Source organism: Kogia breviceps, chromosome 3, assembly GCF_026419965.1.
Source record: "Kogia breviceps isolate mKogBre1 chromosome 3, mKogBre1 haplotype 1, whole genome shotgun sequence".
Taxonomy (NCBI): domain Eukaryota; kingdom Metazoa; phylum Chordata; class Mammalia; order Artiodactyla; family Physeteridae; genus Kogia; species Kogia breviceps.
Window position 1 is genome coordinate 147,251,681 of NC_081312.1, and position 20,970 is coordinate 147,272,650.

General features: G+C 34.3%; 1 protein-coding gene across 1 annotated transcript in view; it reads left to right on the top strand.

Moving 5' to 3' along the window:
• The window catches only part of WDR72 (WD repeat domain 72), a 202,426-nt gene that overhangs the window by 95,861 nt on the left and 85,595 nt on the right, over positions 1 to 20,970 (top strand). Inside the window, exons 14-15 of the mRNA XM_067030726.1 lie at positions 13,945 to 14,762; positions 17,521 to 17,612. Coding sequence (XP_066886827.1) covers positions 13,945 to 14,762; positions 17,521 to 17,612 — 910 coding nt within the window. The remainder of the gene's footprint in view (positions 1 to 13,944; positions 14,763 to 17,520; positions 17,613 to 20,970) is intronic.

Below are 20,970 nucleotides of genomic sequence, written 5' to 3' on the forward strand. Positions count from 1 at the left end.
ACTGACTTCATCTGGAGAAAGTATATATCTCAGCTTTTATTTTTTAGCTATTAGATTTTCAGTGTTTTGGAATTTTGGCTTATAGACTCATTTCTAGAGCAATTTTCTTATTTTTTTTCATTTTGGTGTATTTTATTTTCCTCTCTCCCTCTACACTCAGCTGATATTCTTTGTTGGTTTTACTGTTGCCTCTGTCTACCTTTTTAAGGTCCTCAGTCCAGAATAAGGCCTGCCCCATACTGATACTAAGTATATTTCTGTCTAATTAGGGAATGAGCTTGTGGGTTGATTTAGTCATAAGTTAAAATTGTTCTAGGGCTTCCCTGGTGGCGCAGTGGTTGGGAGTCCGCCTGCCGATGCAGGGGATATGGGTTCGTGCCCCGGTCTTCCACATGCCGCCGAGCAGCTGGGCCTGTGAGCCACGGCTGCTGAACCTGCGCATCCGGAGCCTGTGCTCCGCAACGGGAGAGGCCACAGCGGTGAGAGGCCCGCATACCAAAAAAAAAAAAAAAAAAAAAAAAATTGTTCTATGTCAGCTACCCTCCATAGTGACATTAACCTCAGGGGCTAAACTCTAAAGCCTGGCACCTGCTTAAAGACCTGTGTCTTCACATCCACACTCAGCACTTTGTGTTTCTATCCCATTTTGGTCCTTGAAGATGTCTATTTTGTTTTTGAGCTTGTCTAAACCTTTCAAAATTTCTTTTAAAAAATATTTCATCCATCATTGGTATCCATTTGGAAGAAATAATTTGCTCCAAAGTCTAAACTTTGTCATCTTGACTAGAAGTCAACTGATATTTTCAAAACCTCTAGGATTTATTATTTTGTCATAAAACAAAAGTAGTTAATTAAACTTAAAAGCTTTTGCACAGCAAAGGAAACCATAAACAAGACGAAAAGACAACCCTCAGAATGGGAGAAAATATTTGCAAATGAAGCAACTGACAAGCGATTAATCTCCAAAATATACAAGCAGCTCATTCAGCTCAATATCAAAAAAACAAACAACCCAATCCAAAAAACGGGCAGAAGACCTAAATAGACATTTCTCCAAAGAAGACATACAGATGGCCAACAAACACATGAAAAGATGCTCAACATCACTAATTATTATAGAAATGCAAATCAAAACTACAATGAGGTATCACCTCACACTGGTCAGAATGGCCATGATCAAAAATTCTACAAACAATAAATGCTGGAGAAGGTGTGGAGAAAAGGGAACCCTCCTACACTGTTGGTGGGAATGTAAATTGGTACAGCTACTATGGAGAACAGTATAGAGTTTCCTTAAAAAAGTAAAAATGGAGCTACCATATGACCCAGCAATCCCACTCCTAGGCTTATACCTGGAGAAAACCATAATCCGAAAGGATGCATGCACCCTGGTGTTCATTGCAGCACTATTTACAATAGCCAGGACATGGAAGCAACCTAAAAGTCCATCAACAGAGGAATGGATAAAGAATTTGTGGTACATATATACAATGGAATATTACTCAGCCATAAAAAGGAATGAAATAATGACATTCCTTAGACATGGATCAACCTAGCAACTGTCATACATAGTTAAGTAAGCCAGAAAGAGAAAAACAAATAGGGTATAATATCACATATATGGAATCTAAAAAAATGATAGAGATGAACTTATTTGCAAAGCAAAAATAGAGTCACAGACATAAAGAACAAACTTATGGTTACCAAAGGGGGAAGGGGGGGCATGAATTGGGAGATTGGGACTGACATATATACACTACTATGTATAAAATAGATAACTAATGAGAAACTACTGTATGGCACAGGGAACTCTGCGCAATGCTCCGTGGTGACCTAAATGGGAAGGAAATCTAAAAAAGAGGGGATATATGTATACATATGACTGATTCACTTTGCTGTACAGCAAGACACTAACACAACATTGTAAAGCAACTATACTCCAATAAAAATTAATTTTTAAAAAAGTAGCTCTCTGAAGTTTTTAGTAGCAAAGATGTATGGAGCTACTGTAATTTCCTTTTGTATCCATGTACCATATTCTCTGCTTTTTGTGTCATGAGTTTTAAAGATAACTTCTTATATAATATATTAGGTATATTAGGTCATAAATTCATCTACATTGCAGAGTTGTTTCTCAGAAAATTTTCTACTTCAAGAAATTGTGTTACCTTTTCTGTAAATTTACCATGTTTGTTAATCATCATAAAATTTCTCAGTGGTAGTGTTCAATACACAGACACCACATTTCCCCGCCCATCATCTGTGCCATCCTTACTTGAAAAACTCCCATTGTCACAAATCTTTTGATGTGGATACTTTCCCTTGAGTATAGATACATTTTCTAGAATTCCTAACCTTTTTTCTGGCATGAACTACACTTACAATGCATCAACTGTGACTTCCAGTTTTTGTTTATTTAAAGAATAGGAAGAATTTAGAAAATTACAGAGTAACCAGAGTGCTGAATCTTTGTATATTTTTATGATTATTTTTTGATCTGCTACATGGCTTCATCCATACCTAGTTAGACAGAAGTTGTTAGAGTGACTCATCACCATAGTCATTCAGATGTCAGGGAGGCAGAAAACTTTCCTGTACCCTTCTAGGTTCTTCTGGCTGGTCTAAGAGTTAAATTGACATGAGACAGATTAACAGGAGAAAATCAAATTTAATTTTGTACTTATGGGAATCCCACATACATGAGAGGGTTAGAGACAGAAAGGTAAAATGAGGTATATATGACATCCTGAGCTAAGGAAGGGGATAGGAGTCTGGGGCTTTCAAGGACAGGAGGGTCATTCACAGGATGATAAGCAGAAGAGCACATGTATGGGTAATTAGACGTTTGCCTTGACATATAGATGGGGCCACTTAGATAAAATCTGTCTCTGGTTATAACTCTTTTCTGGGAAAACTCCCCAATTTAAATTCTTCTAGCTAGTTAAGGGAGGGGCAGTAGTTTTTCTTGAATCCTCAGGGTCTGGATTACCTTTAGTTCAAAATAATCCTCATGCAAAAGTGATACATTTTGGGGAGGCTCATTCTGAACCTCTATACAGATTACTAAACTTTGTTTTCTCAGGGGCTATATTTTACACGCAGAATTTCCCAATTTTTATATAACTTATTAAATTACGCAATTAAAGTTATAAGCCTGGGAAAGAATATTGAGAACAAAAAGGTGAAAGTACTGACAAGCAAACATCATATTTCCTGTGATTAGAAGGCAGAAAGTAGAACACAGCCTACCAGTGGTCAGGAGGATTGTAAAGCATGGATTAATCTGTTGAGTTAGCTGTTAAAAAGGTCCCCCCAAAATTTTTATTTTAAATGAAAACTAAAGTTAAAATATTAAAATGTGATTTATATTATATTTAACAAAATTTAGATTATGATTATAATTATATACTACTTCTTTAGAACAAATCATGTGTTTTGTGTATTTTTTTAATTAATTACATAATATGTTACCTTTTACTTCATGTTTGAATTTCATATTGAATAATATAGAGTTATTTCAGAAAAGCATTTAAAAGATAATCAAGTGAAAACAAACAAAAAACCCAAAAAATAACAAAAACAAAATTAAAAGATAATCAAATGTTTCACAGGCCTCTCATATATTTTATGTTACAAGTTTGTCATTTGAAGCATCTGAATTAATTTTCTCTTCTTCAGTTGTTAACTGATCTTCTCTGCTGGATTCTTATTAGTCAATGACAATGGGTCTGACTCTAGATAGTTTCAACATCCCTGTCTGGATGTAGTGTAATCCTGCATTTTTAACAGTATTTGCTATTTACTTTGCAATTGGATTGCATTATTTGATAATCAGTCAGAACCTGACTGATGGAAGTTAGAAAGGGAGGAGTATTTGGGTACTAATTTTATAAATGATCAGCTCATTAGTAAATATTTTCATATAATGATGACTTTTTCTTCCTTATACATCTCAGTGAATATGGTGTTTCATAAAAGGAATGCTTAGCTAATGAGGACCCTCTGCATATCTTAGAAACAATAAACAAAAAACATTCTTCCATTCTTTGAAAAATTTAAGTTGACAATATCATCTGACTAATAGATAGAAAAAAAAAAAAAAACAGACTTGAGAATCCTGACTTGGCTATTTACCAAACGAGTAACTTTGAACAAATCACTTTACTTCTCTGTCCCTCATTTTCCCTTGTGTAAGGGGAAGGGGTCAGATTAAATCATTTCTAAATTCTTCTTGCTCTAACAAAACCAAATATCTAAAATATTTGCCAGTTATCATCTATATGTTTTCTCACTTAGGATTTAAATGTTTGTACTAGGTATTATTGCACAAAATCACAAGAGTGAGCAGATGAGTGTAATTTTAAGCATCAGTTTTACCAGATGCATTTTGCATTTGTGGTAGGTTGGGCAGGTCAGATTCTTTCAAAACAAACTCAGTGGGGGATTCAATTTGTTTTCAGGTAGAAGTTTTATCAGAACATGTTGTTAGACAGTGTACTTCCACCTTCAAAGACAGAAGATAAAAACAGTCTTTTTTAACCATTTTGTCTTTCTGAATCAGATAGGAAAGGAAGAGGCACAGATGAACACAGTAAGATGAAGAAAAAAATAAGTGAATAAACTTTTTTTTAATAAAGATGTTAGACTTATACCTTCACACCTTTTACATTGTTTTCCTCTGAACGTTTGGGTCTTTTTTGGTTTTCTTTTTTACATGTATACTGGGTTGTTGATAGTTTGAATTTTGTATTGTTAACTTTAGTTTTACTTGTCATTTATTCTGGGTTCTTGCTGATAATAGAATAATTTCTGCCTGCTGGCCATCTGGGATTCTACTTGTAGACTTTCTGACTCAGTAGCTTTTCCCCAAATCTGTGTACTTCAGACAAAGAGCTCAGCTCTGTGTGCCTCTCTCTACTCCCCACCTGCTGTTTAGAGCATTCACATGTAGATATATCAGTACCATTTTACTCCCCAGCCTCACAAAGTTCAGAGGTTGGAATGGACCATTGTTCTTTAGTGCAGCCCTCTTGCTGTCCTGATTGTAAACCATACCTCCACTCTTGCCTCAACTTGAATGTCAGAGAGTAAGACTAAACGTGATTTGAAGTGGGGGAAAAAACCAGCATCTTCTGATGTATGCAAAACCTGGACAGTACATTTGGGGGAAATATCTGCCAAGCAATCAGAGAGCATTCTATACACTACATGTAAACTAACAACTTAAAATATATATTTAGCCCTCATATTTTTGCAGTGTCATAGATTGAATGAAATACTCTTGTATTTAATTATTCATTCTAGACTTCTTTTTATTGTAACCAGATTGGTGAATGTTTCTAAAACACTCCTGTTATAATGATGGTTTACATATACTTTATCATTCTAAAAGTAATATAATTACATTTATATTTTTACACAACATCATTCAGTCATGATTTAGCAGGTTACTGTTAACAGAATTCTTGTCTGAGTAATATATTGTATATAGGTAACATATAAATATAAATAAGTTTAAGAATTACCGTAACCTTTGCTACACATTACTTAAAGTTATGTATTGCCCAATTCATGATATGTTAAAACCCAGGAATTACTATTATAGGTATTTATTTTCTTTCTATGTTACTTATGTCTAAAACAATGGTAAATATTGTTTTTCAAATCCTTTGGTGATGTGACTTTAAAAATATACTATTTCTTAGAAGTTTTTAAAATGCTCAAACAATGATGACTGGCTAGCATTACAACATTTAATCATTTTAGTACATTCAAATATAACAATGGTTTATATATATCGTCCAATGGACTTATTTCTAAATGGAAGCCAACTTTGTTGTATGTTAAGTAAATGGAATAACATTTATGATTTGAAAATATTGTAAAACATCCAGTTGCTCCTGAGGCTTACGGTGATCACATTTAGGGACAGATTTTTGTTTACAGCAGTACAATGGGCCTACTGTGGTGGTGTGGATCTCAAAATAAGAAGATGAGACCAGACCAGGGAATGTGTATATTGCTAGAATCATTGCTGTGAGTTTTGAGTGGCCCAGTAATTGAGGAGGTCTAGCTGTTGTGTCCAGAGAATATTATAGCTTAGGGAAGTGGAAGTGCACAGGAGGGCGAAACCCTGTCTTCAGCCTGCTTCATCAACCCCTAATTCAAAAGAAACCATAGCTATAGTTTGTGAATAGGTGACTTCCTTGCTTAATACCCTTCAAGGGTCATAACTGCTCTTTGAGTAAATTTGAAACTCAACAGTTTGCAGGGCTTCAGTGTAATCTGGCTCCTGTCCTGTCTGTCTCATTCTGTAATACATTCCCATATTCTACTCTATAGACAAACTAAGATTGTCACAGTGCATGATCCCTACATACCTTCTCACTCTTTTTCCAGCCATCACTCTAGGGGGCTTCCCATTCTCTTCCCTTTGCCTGGAATACTTGGCCTCCCAATTTTCTTCAGTTCATTTCTCCTTTATCTTTCAGATCTCAGTTTGGTGTCACTTCTGCTTAGACTCCTACTTGTATCTTTCAGGCTGAGATGCCTTCTTCAGATCTTTCTAGTTTCCTATATTTTTCCTTATACTGCCCTCATCTAAGCTATGTGGTTATTGCCTGGCACAGCTGTCTCTCTCCTCTGAGTGTAAAGAATGTGAACTGCATCCAAGCAGATACTGGGTCTTGTTCTGTATTGGGTGGATAGCTTCTCACGCCATGTTCTACTTAGTAGATACTCAGCAAGGACCTCTTGAATGACAGCTGAATGAAAGAAAACCAGGCATAAACCCAAAGGATGGACTGGGAATGGTAACCTTCAAGAACATGAAGTAGCATCTCAATTAGGGAAGACGATACTCAATATTTTTAAGACTATTGATACATATTATCACAATATTTTTGAAAAATGTTAAGGACATCTAGATCTTATCAGAGTTCACCTTGAAATGAGCACTCAACAGTTTGGGATACTCTACTTTTTGTTTGTTACAAATTTGTGAAAAATTTAGCTAATTTAAGGGATCAAAACTGGTATAGGATATAAAATTTTATACTTGTTTCCTTTTTATTGGGACAAATGGTTTAAAAACTATTCCCCTCTGTGATATTAAAATCTCCTTTTCTCATTTTTTCTCTTGAGTATATGGCTAATTAATTTTTGTGAGTTCTTTAAATATCTAAAATATTAGCCTTTGATCATTTATGCTGTAATTGTTTTTCTTACACTTTTAAGTTTAATCTAATGTACTTTTAATTTAATGTACTTTTTTTTTAGAGGTACCTGTTAAAAACATTTAGATAGCCATATCTATTATTAACATTTTCTCTGTCAATTTGTATTACTTTTTAAAAACAGCTTTTGTTTAGTATGGTAACATATAAAGTTTTGTAGGAGGTTTAAAAATAGATATAATCAAAAGGAGTCATAAGAAATCTCTGCAATTTTGTAAAAAAAAAAAACTGTACTTTTCAAATCTAGATATTTTTTATTGACAATATATGTGAAGTTCTTGCTGTGACATTATATATTTTATAAAGGACTCTTTTTAATATCTACTTAATATTTTAATGTGTGCGTATACCATAATGTTTTAGCCAGATCTCTATTATGGAACATTTACTTTCAGCTTATTGATATAAAAAATTCTACAATGAACATTCTTTTTCATATAATTTTGTGCATCTTTGTAATTTTACCCCAGGATAAATTATTTTTAAAAGAATTTCTGCGTCCAAGGGTATATAATAGTTTAAGGTTATTGATACATTTTGCTAATTGCCTTCCATGAAAGAGATACCAGTTTACACCCAACACACAGTGTGTGAGAGTGCCCATTTTCTTGCTCCATTATCAAAACTGAGTGTTTTAATTTTTAGTGTTCTTTACAAACCCAATTTCTGTCTCTTTGTAGGCTAATAGTCTGAACAACAGCACTGATTAATTCTCTAAAAATAGTGAATAAAGTATTTTAAAATTCATCCTTAAAAATAATACATATGTTAGTTTAAATGAAATTTAAGGCAACTCTTAGAGGTAAAAAACAAAATGAGAACACAAATCCAGACAGTTAGAGAGAAAGCTGAAAGACCATTTGCTAATCTCTGGGTTCTCTCAGCTTTGGTTTTAACTGCGACACAGGTAATTAAAGGTAACTAGAGGGAATGTCCTTGCCCAGCGTATTGATGGGAAGTTAGGTTGGAGACAATTGCGCAAATGCGTTATTCTCTAAGAGCTGTATATGCCGTGAAAAAGTGAACCAAGGTGAGGGATATATTCCACAAATGGAGATAATAAAGATTTTTCTGTTGGTTTTAGCCCAAGATGGATGGGGGAAAGTAGGTTTGCCTGAAAATTGATAACCATAACCTAACTTCACACGGGTTGAGAGTTAGGATTCACATTAACTTGCAAGGAATGAAAAACTCTTAAGGTAAAATTTTTATTTAAACAGGGACATGCTAGTGGTACCCCTGAGTACCTGGCAGTCAAAAACACAAATACTCTCTTGAAGAATACATCTTTAACCTATGTCTCAAAGGATTCCCACCGATAATGTTTCACACATACACACACACACTTACAAAACATATAAGGAAACAGGAAAGCATCAGCAAAATTAAAAAGAGTCATATTCACAAGGATTTCAAAAATTGGAACTATAGATAAAGAATGAAAAATAAGTATGCTTTAAAAAATAAAAGAAGGCTTGAAAAAGGTAAGTAAGAAATAACTGACTAAAAAATGACCAATATGTCAAATAAAACTTCTAGAAATGAAAAATGTAAAAGTTGAAATTAGAAAATCCATGGATAGGTTAAATGACACAATAGAGACAGGGGGGAAAAAAACTGGCAAATTAGAAGAAATTCTGAAGTGATTTCCCAGCATGTGACACAGAGAGACAAAGAGATGAAAAACATGAAAGGAGATAGAGTGACAAATAGCTAATCAGAGTTCCATAAGGGGATAATAGGATAGAGAAAAAGATATTCAAAAAGACGAGTCTGAGAACTTCACAAAATTAACGAAGGTTAGGAATACTCAGGTACAGTGTAAGAAAGATTGGGGGAAAACATACACACCTAGAAGAATCACAGTGATTCTGTGATTCTACACAGAATATTAAAGACAAGATCTAAAAAGCAGCAGAGAGAAAGGCCAGATGGAGTGACAGACTATCAGCTCTCTGTGTGACACATCAACCACATCAAAGGAAACCAGAAGACTGCAGAATAATGCCTTAAAATTGCTGTGAGAGAATAAGTTAAAACGGTATACTCAGCGAAACTATCTCCTAAGAAAAACATGATTCCATTGAGATGATGAACAAAGTCAAAGTTGATTCTTTGAAAAGAAAATAAAAACTGACAAACTTCTGGCAAGAAAGAAACAAAAGCAACAAAAATAATATCAGAAATGAAAAAGGACCCATAGTTATAGGTGTTACAGAAAGTTTAAAAATTATAGGCAAATAATATAAACATCATTTTGAACAATTATAAAACTATCAAAAGAAATTAAGCACTGTCTAAATAAGTGGGAGATATAATCTGGAATTTGATAAACATCCTCAAATTTATATAAAAGAGTAAAAGAACAGGAGAGGAGAAACTACCCAACCACCTCCTAAAGTCTTTTCATAAGCTGTTAGACAATGGAGTATTGTGCAGTCATAGATAAATTGATTAATGTCCCAGGGAACAGAGATCAGTGAGAAAAGGATAAATTCACAAATAATGCTGGAATAATTGAATGTCAAAATTTTAAAAAACATGAAAATTATTCCCAATTGTGAACCAAACACAAATATGAAGGAGAAAAGTATGAAAGAATTGAAAAGTTGTATGGAACTTTAAATTTTGGAGAAAAAAAAGGTAAATAATTTTATATCCTCTGGATACCTATAATTTTTTAAAGTAAATATTTCATAAATTTGATAGCATTAAAATAGGAATTCAGTGTTCATCATAAAACACTATTAAAAATAGAGAAACGACAGGCCACAAATAGAAGTATTTGGACCACATAACCAACAAAAGATTACCTCTAGAATGAATGTATAACCCTAAAAATCAATAAGGAAAAGACAAAAGAAAGTTTATAGAAGCCATAGGTAGACACTTTTAGAACAATTGTGAAAAGCTAATGAAATATTGCAGTGGTAATTAATGGTAGTAATTTTAAAAATGAAAATTAAAACTACAAGGGATACCATCTTATATCCCCATATTGACAAAAATGAGATCCTGTATTAATAAGGATGTGGAGCATGGAAACTCTTTATACAGCGCTACTGAGACTTACAAATTGATACAATTATTTGGGAAAATCTAACAGAGTTGAAGTGCGTATCCTATGAATTATCAATGTCACTCTAGGAATTTTTGCAGATGTGCACCAGAAGAAAGTCTTCAACAGAAGAATATTCACTGTGCCTTTTTTTCTTTTTGTAATACTAAATCTTGAAGATAATTTAAATATCCATTTAAATGAAAAAACTGTAGTTATCATATAGTATAATACTTTATAGTGGTAAAAATGAAAGAAATACAGCTGTAATCATCAACAAATATGAATCTCACAATCGCAAAATTCAGCATGAATAAAGCAAATCATGGAAAATTATAAACAGCATAATCATATTTTCATGAAAATTGAGAATATGCAGAATCAAATAGATTAATTAGGAATAATATTTAAGATTAGGACATTAACTGAAAGCAAATAAATCATAAACATGGAATTCAAGATAGTATTTAACCTCTGACAGTAGGCAGGGGTATCGAATCAGAGCAGGTTCTATTTTTTTAACCAAGATGGGGACACATTGTTAATATTTCTTTAACATTTAAGTTACATTATTTGTTTACAATGAAATGTGTAACACATATAGAAAAAATAAAGAGAACACAGGACAAAAATGTACAGCTCAGTAAATTGCCACAAAGCACACACCTGCATGATCACTACATAAAGTAATAAAACATTCAGCACCCCAGAAATTATGTCCTCCCTGCCCTCCAAATGTAATTACTATCCTTATAGATTTATAATCTATGAATGCTTCCTTAAACACTATTGGTTTCTTTGCTCCTGTCTTTTTTTGTTCGTTTTTTTTTTTTTTTTTTATTTAACAGTTAATTATTTTGTGTCTGGCATCTTTAGTCAACATTACATGGGTGGATTCATACATTTTATACATGTTGTTAAATGTCTACAGCTCTTTCATTTTCATTGTATATTTTTCCATGGCATGAATACATCACAGTGTCTCTATCCATTCCACTGTTGATGGACATGTAGGTTGTTTCTAGTTTGGGTCAATTATGAATAATGATGCTCCCTAGTTTTATCCATGTTTCTTAGTATACAACATGATGATCCTAAAAAGACTAAATGTATGGTTTATATATTATTTGTGTGTATTAAACATTACAAAATAATGTAAGAAACTCCCTTTGTGAAATCAATAGGTAGTGAATGTTATTTTTATCTTAATTTCACTTTTTGATCACCACTGGTGGTAAACATGTTTTATATTTTACTTTGAATGTTATTATTTATGAATTGCTATTGATGCTATTTGCCCATTTTTCAATCTATATAGTACTTTTTTTGATTTGCAAGTATAGCTGATTCACTTTGTTATAAAGCAGAAACTAACACACTATTGTAAAGCAATTATACTCCAATAAAGATGTTTTAAAAAAATAAGGGCTTCCCTGGTGGCACAGTGATTGAGAATCTGCCTGCTAATGCAGGGGACACGGGTTTGAGCCCTTGTCTGGGAGGATCCCACATACCGCAGAGCAACTAGGCCCATGAGCCACAACTACTGAGCCTGCGCGTCTGGAGCCTGTGCTCCGCAGCAAGAGAGGCCACGATAGTGAGAGGCCCGTGCACCGCGATGAAGAGTGGCCCCCGCTTGCCACAACTAGAGAAAGCCCTCGCACAGAAACGAAGATGCAACACAGCAAAAATAAATAAATTAATAAACTCCTACCCCAACATCTAAAAATTAATAATAATAATTGTATTATCCCTTATCATTTTAAAAAGTTTTTTATACAGCAGGTCCTTATTAGTTATCTATTTTATACACATCAGTGTATACATGTCGATCCCAATCTCCCAATTCATCCCACCACCCCTCCCCACTTGCCCCCCTTGGTGTCCATACATTTGTTCTCTACATCTGTGTCTCTATTTCTGCCTTGCAATCCCTTATCTTACTGGTGAAAAAAAATGTGCTTTTTAAGGTTGCCCCCATTTTGCTTTTTTACTTAAAAACTTTTAATGGTTTTTAAATTTTTTTAATATTTTAAAATATATCATCACTGAAAAATTTCAAAAAACTAATCAAAGAAACAAAACAAAACCCCCTAAAGTATAAATAACATCATTTTAATCCCCTCTTCCCAATTAACTGTTGTCAACATTCTGGTATCTGTCCCTTGTGACTAAATACACATATATATTTATATTACCATTATAGTGAACATAAATAATACACAATATATGATATGTTATATATTATTATATACATATATTTATATATGTACATATGTATGTATTATATCAACCTTTAAATATATCTACATATCCGTACGTAGGTTTTTTTTTTTTTAATTTATTTTTTGGCTGCATTGGGTCTTCGTTGCTGCATGTGGGCTTTCTCTAGTTGCAGCAAGCAGGGTCTACTCTTCGTTGCAGTGCGCAGGCTTCTCATTGCGGTGGCTTCTCTTATTGTGGAGCATGGGCCCTAGGTGCACGGGCTTCAGCAGTCGTGGCACGCGGAATCAGTAGTTGTGGCTCACAGGCTCTAGAGCTTAGGCTCAGTAGTTGTGGCGCATGGGCTTAGCTTCTCCACGGCATGTGGGATCTTCTCGGACCAGGGCTCAAACCCATGTCCCCTGCATTGGCAGGCGGATTCTTAACCACTGTGCCACCAGGGAAGTCCCACACACATAGTTTTACAAAAAGGGTTTTTTTCCTGCCTAATAGAACACATTTTCCCAAAAAAATATAGTTGTACACTATCATTTAAAGATATTTGGATGATATTCCATTGTATGTATATACTAATTGTTCATTCAACAAATATTTATAATACTGTATAGTAATAATAATACTGTATAGTCGCATTATTTTATAGGCATTGGGAACAAAGGGATGCACAAAACACCAGGGGTGGAGTTTGAATGATATTGGGGAAAATATACAGTAAACAAATAAATATTTCATATAATATAAGGTAATAATTAGTACTATGAAGAAAAAAAAAGCAAGGAAGAGGATAGAGAGTAATAGGTTGGCATGAGAGTATATGGTACTCAAGTAAGGCACCCTAAATGAGCAGGAACATAGCTGAATTGTGGGAGCCCACCATGCCAGTATCTAGGGCAAAATCATCTTAGACAGAGAAAGAACAAATGCAAGTCCACAAGGCAAGCCTTTAAAATAAAAAAAGCAATTTGATACTGGTTCACATTTAGGTTACTTCCAATTATTAAACATTTTATACAAATTTGGAGAGACCATTTTTGTTAAAAGACTTCTTAAATTATTGCAGGTGTTCTAACTGTTCTTCTCAATTTTCATACCCACTTTTCCCCTATTGTATGTTTTCATGGCTATATTGATAAGAAGATATGAAAGTATATCTGGAAGGAAGTTAATCTGATGCCATCTTACTCTATAGGCCTAATTTATATTTTTTAGAGGAAAAAATGAAAGTTTTAGAAAGGAAAAGTTTATCAAAAAAATTAGAATATAGAATGTTGAATTTAGAGGGGAATTTTTATAGCTAAGGCAAAAAATTAAAATGCCTTGGGTTGTACTGCTACTTAATTTCTTTTTATGCCATTTTAATATCATGGAACCTTTAATAAAATCACTTAAAAATAACTTTGACACATAAATTTTTAAAATCTCTCTTAGGTCGCTGATGCCAAGTCTTTCTCAGGACCTTTTAATGTCTTGCCTGTGAAGACAAAATGGAGTAACATTGGTTTTCATATCCTTCTATTTGATCTGGAAAACCTTGTTGAACTTTTGCTGCCAACTCCAATCTGTGATGTTGACCCTTCCAGTTCATTCTATGGCAGTGAGATCCTGAGAAGAGCCAAAAGCACAGTAGAGAAGAAAACACTGACACTGAAAAGAAATAAAACTTCCTGTGGTCCTCTCTCAGTGGAGGCACAAGCCAAGCCTGTTAGTGAAAGCCCAGCCCAAGGAGAAAATACCATGAAGTTATCAGAAGAAAATGATGGCATTAAAAGGCAGAAGAAAATAAAGAGCTCCAAAAAGATGCACCCTAAGCAATCTAGAAAAGTCAATGCCAACCTCACAATAGACACAGCTAAATTGCTCCTATCTTGCCTTTTGCCATGGGGAGTGGATAAAGAATTAGACAATCTTTGCATTGAGCATCTCAATATTTTAAAGCTTCAGGGTCCCGTTTCTTTAGGACTTGCTTCAAATGAAGATCATTTCTCATTGATGCTGCCAGGTTGGGATTTATGCAATGCTGAAATGAAAAAAGACTATTCAAAAGTAAATTTATTTTCCAGAAAAGTTTTGGACTTGTCAAATAAATACACTTCCACTCTTCCAAATCAGGCTGGGATGCCAAGAAGACCGGAAAGTAATTCTGATTCTTTGCAAGAGCCAAACACTATAGTTTACTTATTGAGCAAACTATTTTTAGTTAATAAGTTAGTTAACATGCCTTTAGAACTGGCATGTGGAATTGACAGGTAAGACATGCTTAGAGATTTTGACTATTCTTATTTACGACATTAAAAAAAATTATCATTATTTGTTATATTTAGCTCTCTAGCCTCCCTCCTCCCCCCTCCCTCCCTCCTTTCCTTCCTTCCTTTCTTCCTTCCTTCTTTCCTTCCTTCCTTCCTACCTTCCTTCCTTCTTTCCTTTAGATGAAGAGTAAATATGCAACATCTTTAGCTCAAAACAATTTTAAGAAAATCTTCCTTTTAATTCTTTGAGATTGGAGACTACTTTGGGCAATAAATCTATATATTTTGAAATTTATTTGTCCAACAAATATCCATTGCTCTCATAATATGTGCTAGGAAATTCACAGTACTGGATGCTGAATGATTCAATAGATAGATAGCTAGGTAGATAGATTCACACACACCTTGAAATCCATTATACTTGTTGTGAATTAAGTATGAACAAAAAACATTTAAATAAATGCCTATGATGATATACTTCACATATCATCAGGAAAGGAAAAATTTGAAAATTTTGTACCTCAAATCCCACTGTTTAACTCATACTTCGGCATATTAAAATAGAAGAGGTTATCATTAATTCATTTATAGAAAGTACAGTTTAGTAATAATAGGCATTGTTTTTTGAGTGTTTAATATATACTAGTCACCATGTAAGCCCTTTACATACATGATTTCACTTCATGTGCACAGCAAAGCTGGGGTATAGGTACGATCATTTTGCTTATTGTATAGATGAGGATATTGAGGCTTATGGAGAGAAAGTATCAACCCCAATATTAATTCAGAGCCTTATAAGCTGATTCAAGGCTGGGCATCAGTCTAACTCCAGAACCTGATTGCTAACCTTGACTCTGTGTTTACCTTCTCCCACTGCTAAAATTCAATATACTTTTTCGTAGTCTAATGTTAGAAGATTGGATTCAATTCATCAAGTGCTTACTGAATATGTCCTTAGCACTAGCTCATAGAGGAAATATAAATAAATGTCTCATTTGGGTAGGAACTAATTGAAATGATGAAGATAATGCACATGAAATAAGTAGAAAACACTGAAGGAACAAGGAGAAACAGTTGTAGTATAGGTAAGTATTATAGGTGGTCAGAGTAAAGAGAATAATTAGTGTGAGATGAAACCATCAGAAAGCCTTCTTAGAAGATGTGCTGTTTGAACTGCTCAGTACATGGTGGTAAATAGTCCTTGACATTTCTATTCTTTGGTAAGAGCTCAGTTCAACAAATATCTGTGTCAGGTACTAGATAATAGAGTTCCTGCCTTCAGTGAACCTACAGTCTGGTAGCAAATCCATATGGATTATGTAGATTCAGTGTTAAGCTCCCTATCATTACAATGCTTCTATGCTATAGGGTTTTCCATTTTCTGTTTGGTGGCCCTAATAATGAGAAAACAGAGACTGGTGAATTTCCATGATTCATATCCTTAATTTTCCTCTATTTTCTTTTCTTCTGTTCATTACTATATATATATATATATATATATATATATATATATATATATATATATATATATATATATATATATACTTATATAATATATAACTTCATATTTATAATTTATATAGATATAATATATATGTATTTTAATTTCAGTTAGGCACTTTTCTTTCTATTACTAAGAAAAGTAAATAACACCTAAAGTATGAAAACAAATTGTAGTCAGCCAAGCCTGAAAACCTGAGAATGAACCCTGGTTTTGTTGTTAAACTAGTCATGTGGCTTTGGACTAGTCACTTAGCCCCTCTGGGCCTTGCTTTCCTCATTTACAAAATGAGATGAATAGAATAGGTGATCATCAAGATGTTTTCAAATTCTTAAAAACAACTTATATTTGTTAGCCTAATCATGATCCCACAGAGCAGATGAGGGACTCAGTTATTGTCGCCAGAGGTTTTCATTCTGAGTTTGTTCCAGATACTGAATACAGGATGTGAAGGATATATCTGGTGCCCTTTAGGGGAGATTAAGGGCTTTCAGCATGTTTCCATTAAATGGCCTTAAAATCATTGCCACACATTAGTTAATCTTTATAAAATTCTTCATTAAAACAAATTATTGAATGGAGGTGTCAGGATTAGAGACTGCTTCCCTAAATAAGCCATTTCAGATTTGATCTGCTATTGGAGACTGCATGTTATATATAAGGAAATTAAAATAATGTGTATTGGATTTGTCACTCCAAATCCTTCCAATAAATTTGGCCATTTTGCTAACATTTCACTGTGGTTGTAAAGGTGGAGAAATCTTTGTATGCTTAACAACTGAGTGTGTGTGACGAAACTGAATTTTAAGGAAAGAGCTATCTGCCTATGAGAATATCCCTGGATAGTATCTGAATTTCCTCTCATTGAATCACTGGACTAGGGTGAACCCTGTTTTCATCAAGTCCTGATGGTACCTGGGGATAATTCTTTGGCAGCTATGAACATATTAGGATTCAAAAATTTATTACATTAGCCACAAATCACATAACCTAAAGTTGCAAGGCCCCTCCAGTAAAAGTGGATCACAAGATAATTCTGGTAAACTAAGATTCACAATTCATTTGGTGTTAGGGTTTTAGGTAAGTTAAAGTGGGGAAAAAAGATTCACCGAAGAGAATAATGTCAAAGATATTGCTAAAAATAATGTGTTCAATTCCCAAATTTGTTAAGGTGCTCATGCAGTCATATTGTCAATTTATTTCTCAAAATGTTTTTTATACATCTTTAATAATATCCTTTGAATCTTATTTCAACAGTTCTTTCACAATGGAGTCTGTGCATAACAAGATGAAAAGTCCTGGGAATGATATTTTAAATATTTCAAGCTTCTACGGTTATTTACGAAATGGTAAAGGAGTTACAGATATAGTCTAATAATTTTTTTCTTCTATGAAATAAAAGTGCTATAACTGGATAGCACCCTACAGTTTAGAATAAGAAGTGTGCATGTTTATTGTTTGATTCAGTCTGTATTTTACATGGTTATAGTTTTGTATTCTGTCTATATTTGAAATATACATGAAATTTTGTTATTAAAGTAAATATCTTATAAGGCATGTAATATGATACATTTCATCAAATGATCTTTGAAATACCGAAAAATCTGAAACTCTTCAGCAAAGGAAACATTTGAATATTAAATTAAGGTCATATGTGATTTATGGGGAATTTACTGTATCAATATCTTTATTACCAAATAAGTAATTGTTATATTAGAGGGTTTTACAGTTATTTCAGAAGATTATATAATGGTCCTTGAATTCTTCTGAGTAACAGTCTTGGTGTTTAGATTTTCTTTTGATGCCAAATGGCTAATTCATCTCTAAAACCTGCTTCTCCAAATTTTTGACATCTCATTAAATGGCAATCCAATCTTCCCAGTTATTTAGGCCAAGAACTTCAATGTCATATTGACTTTCCCCGTTTTTCTTGTACCCCACATCCAATGTTTTAGGAATCATGTTGGTTCTACCTCCAGAATATATCCCAGATTCTGACTGCTTCTCTCCACCTACATGGCCAGCCCCCTGGTGTGAGCCTTCATCCCCTCTTGCCTGGATACAGAAGCCTCCTAACTACCCTCTGCTCCTATTCTTGGTTCCTACACTCTATTCCCAACCAAACATCCAGAGTCATCTATTTGAAACTAAGTCAGAACCTCATGCTACTGCTTAAAACCTTTCAGTGGCTTATGTTTCACTCTGAATAAAAGCTACAGTCTTTAGGGTAGCTCACAAGGCCCTGTATAACCTGGCTGCTCTACTTATGTCATCAGACACACACCCCCATCTGACCTCATCTCTTTGTACTCATTCCCTGCTTCACTCCTTCCAGCTTTGCTGGGCTTTTTAACTCTTACTCAAACATGACAGGCAGGGTTTAGGGTCTTTGCACTGATTTTTCCCTCTGTCTAGAATGCCCTTTCTCCAGATTCCACACAAGTCAACCTGCTTCCCCCCACCGCCATCCTCCATCCTTCAATTCCTCCTCAAATACCATCTTATCAATGAAGGTGCCCTCCCTTCTCCCCCGCACACCCTACCCCTTTCCCTGTTTTATCATAATCCTTTTCACTATCTGACATGCTGTATAGCATTTTTTTCATTTGCCACCTACTTCCTGCTACTCAAATGTAAGCTCCAGGAACGTTATTGTTTTTTATGACGGTTTTATTCACTGCTGTGTCCCCAGTTCCTAGAACAATGCCTGAAAGGAATTAAGCAAGTACTTTTGGATTAATGGTTGAATAGAAAATAGAACAATGGTTTTGGACATAAACCACTAAGGTTCAAGATCAAGTTCTGCCACTTACTACTTAGCTTTGGGTGTATCTTTTACTTCTTTAAAAGCCGAATTTACTGCATTTGTAAAATGGGAATAAGATTCCAGAATTGATGTGCATTTTGCTTCCAAAGTTGCGCAGTATATGATCAATACATTGCGATGACCTGAACAACACTGCACAGTGGCCCTCTCAGGGCTATTGAAAAGAATATTCATTTGGGATATTTTAAAGTGAGAGTTTATTAATAGCTTCCAATTATTAAGCCCCTAGTATGTCCAAAGAATTATGTCAATGACTTTACATACATTACCTCAAGTAATATATAAACAGCAGTGCACAGTAGGAGGATATATCTCTCTTTTACCCTTGGGAAAACTGGGACTCAGAGAAGTGAGATGACTCCCTCATAGTCAACCAGCTGACAAGCTGAAGGGCTAGGATACCAGTCCAACTCCATCTAATTCCATACCCTTGTTCTTTCCACTATGTCAGGCCACTTGGCATATTTATGATTACAAGTCATGATTCCTCTTTATGATCCAGTCTGGATTGCCAGCCTTCTCCTTAGATAGTAGCCTTTTTAGGGTTATTTGCTCTAATTTTCATTTTTTTATAACACTGGGAAAGAGACTAGAATTTAAGGTGCAGTATAAGTAGTTTCTGCAGAGACTTAGGGATTTGCTAACCAGAGCCAAGGAGGCCCCAACTTTTCCTATGACTGTCCCAACCAAAGCAGGCTGAGCAACTAATCTTATTACTGAACAATCTCCCTGATGTTGAGAGGTGGCATTTATATCATTTAAAATTCAGTTAGGTACTAAGGAAACATAGTTTTATGTTTTATAGTCGCCAGATGGGAGGTGAAGGGAAAGGAGGGATTCACTTCATGCTATTAATTCTATAAAGTCCAAGCCTGAGGAAGCCTGGGATGTTTTCTTTTTATCTTTCCCCCTGAAGTTACAATTAATTCTTTAACTCACTGTTATTGCCAAGAAAAGTTGGCTCTCATTTCCATCTCATATTAAAATTTTAACACCATATTAAAGTGTGCTGTGAAGTACCCCATGATGCCAGTAAGTAGTTACAGTCGAGACCGATACTTAGCTTTGATGGTGGAATCACAAGGTCAACAAAGTGAGAGAGGGAGCAAGGAAAGCCTTCAAAAGAAAATGCTCTGTTACGTGCTGTGCTCATGAAGAAATGGAAAATACGACTTCAAACTCAGTGTTGTATCATATCACATCTTTTACATACTGTTCTTGGACATTTCAAATTCACATTATAGGTTCCATCAGGAGAAAATGATGATATTAATAAGCAGAAGTTTCTTATATATTTCTTTCATTTTCTCAGTTTACATTATATGAATACCTTCTATTACATTTCCCTTCACCACCAATGTGAGATATATATACACACACACACACATACCTATTAATATATAAAATGGTAATTCAATGAAACGCATCTTGGATTAATACTAACTTAAATAGTTGATCCAGGACTTCAAACAAACATTAATACATTAATTTAAATAGACAATTATAGCAATTTTCCCTCCAGCGCAAGCCTGCATCACTCTTCCTTATCTAGCTCCTGGATCTGGCACCTAGATAATATACTTTAGCCATCAGAAAGCCTTAATTCATTGATTTTTTTCATTTGGATGATAATATGTTCATTTTCAATTAATGAAAGGGCACTTATTAAGTGCTTTTTTGTGTAGGGAACTGTCGGACACTCTGTGGATCAATTTAAATAAACAAAGCCATAGCTCACTCTTAAAATTTCACACTGAACATTAGGGCAAATAGATAGAAAGGACATTTAAAAGGGCAAACTTAAAAAGAAACAATACATAATAAAATGAGTCAAATTAAAACATAAGTGCTATACCTACTGATCAGAGTAGTGTAGCTCG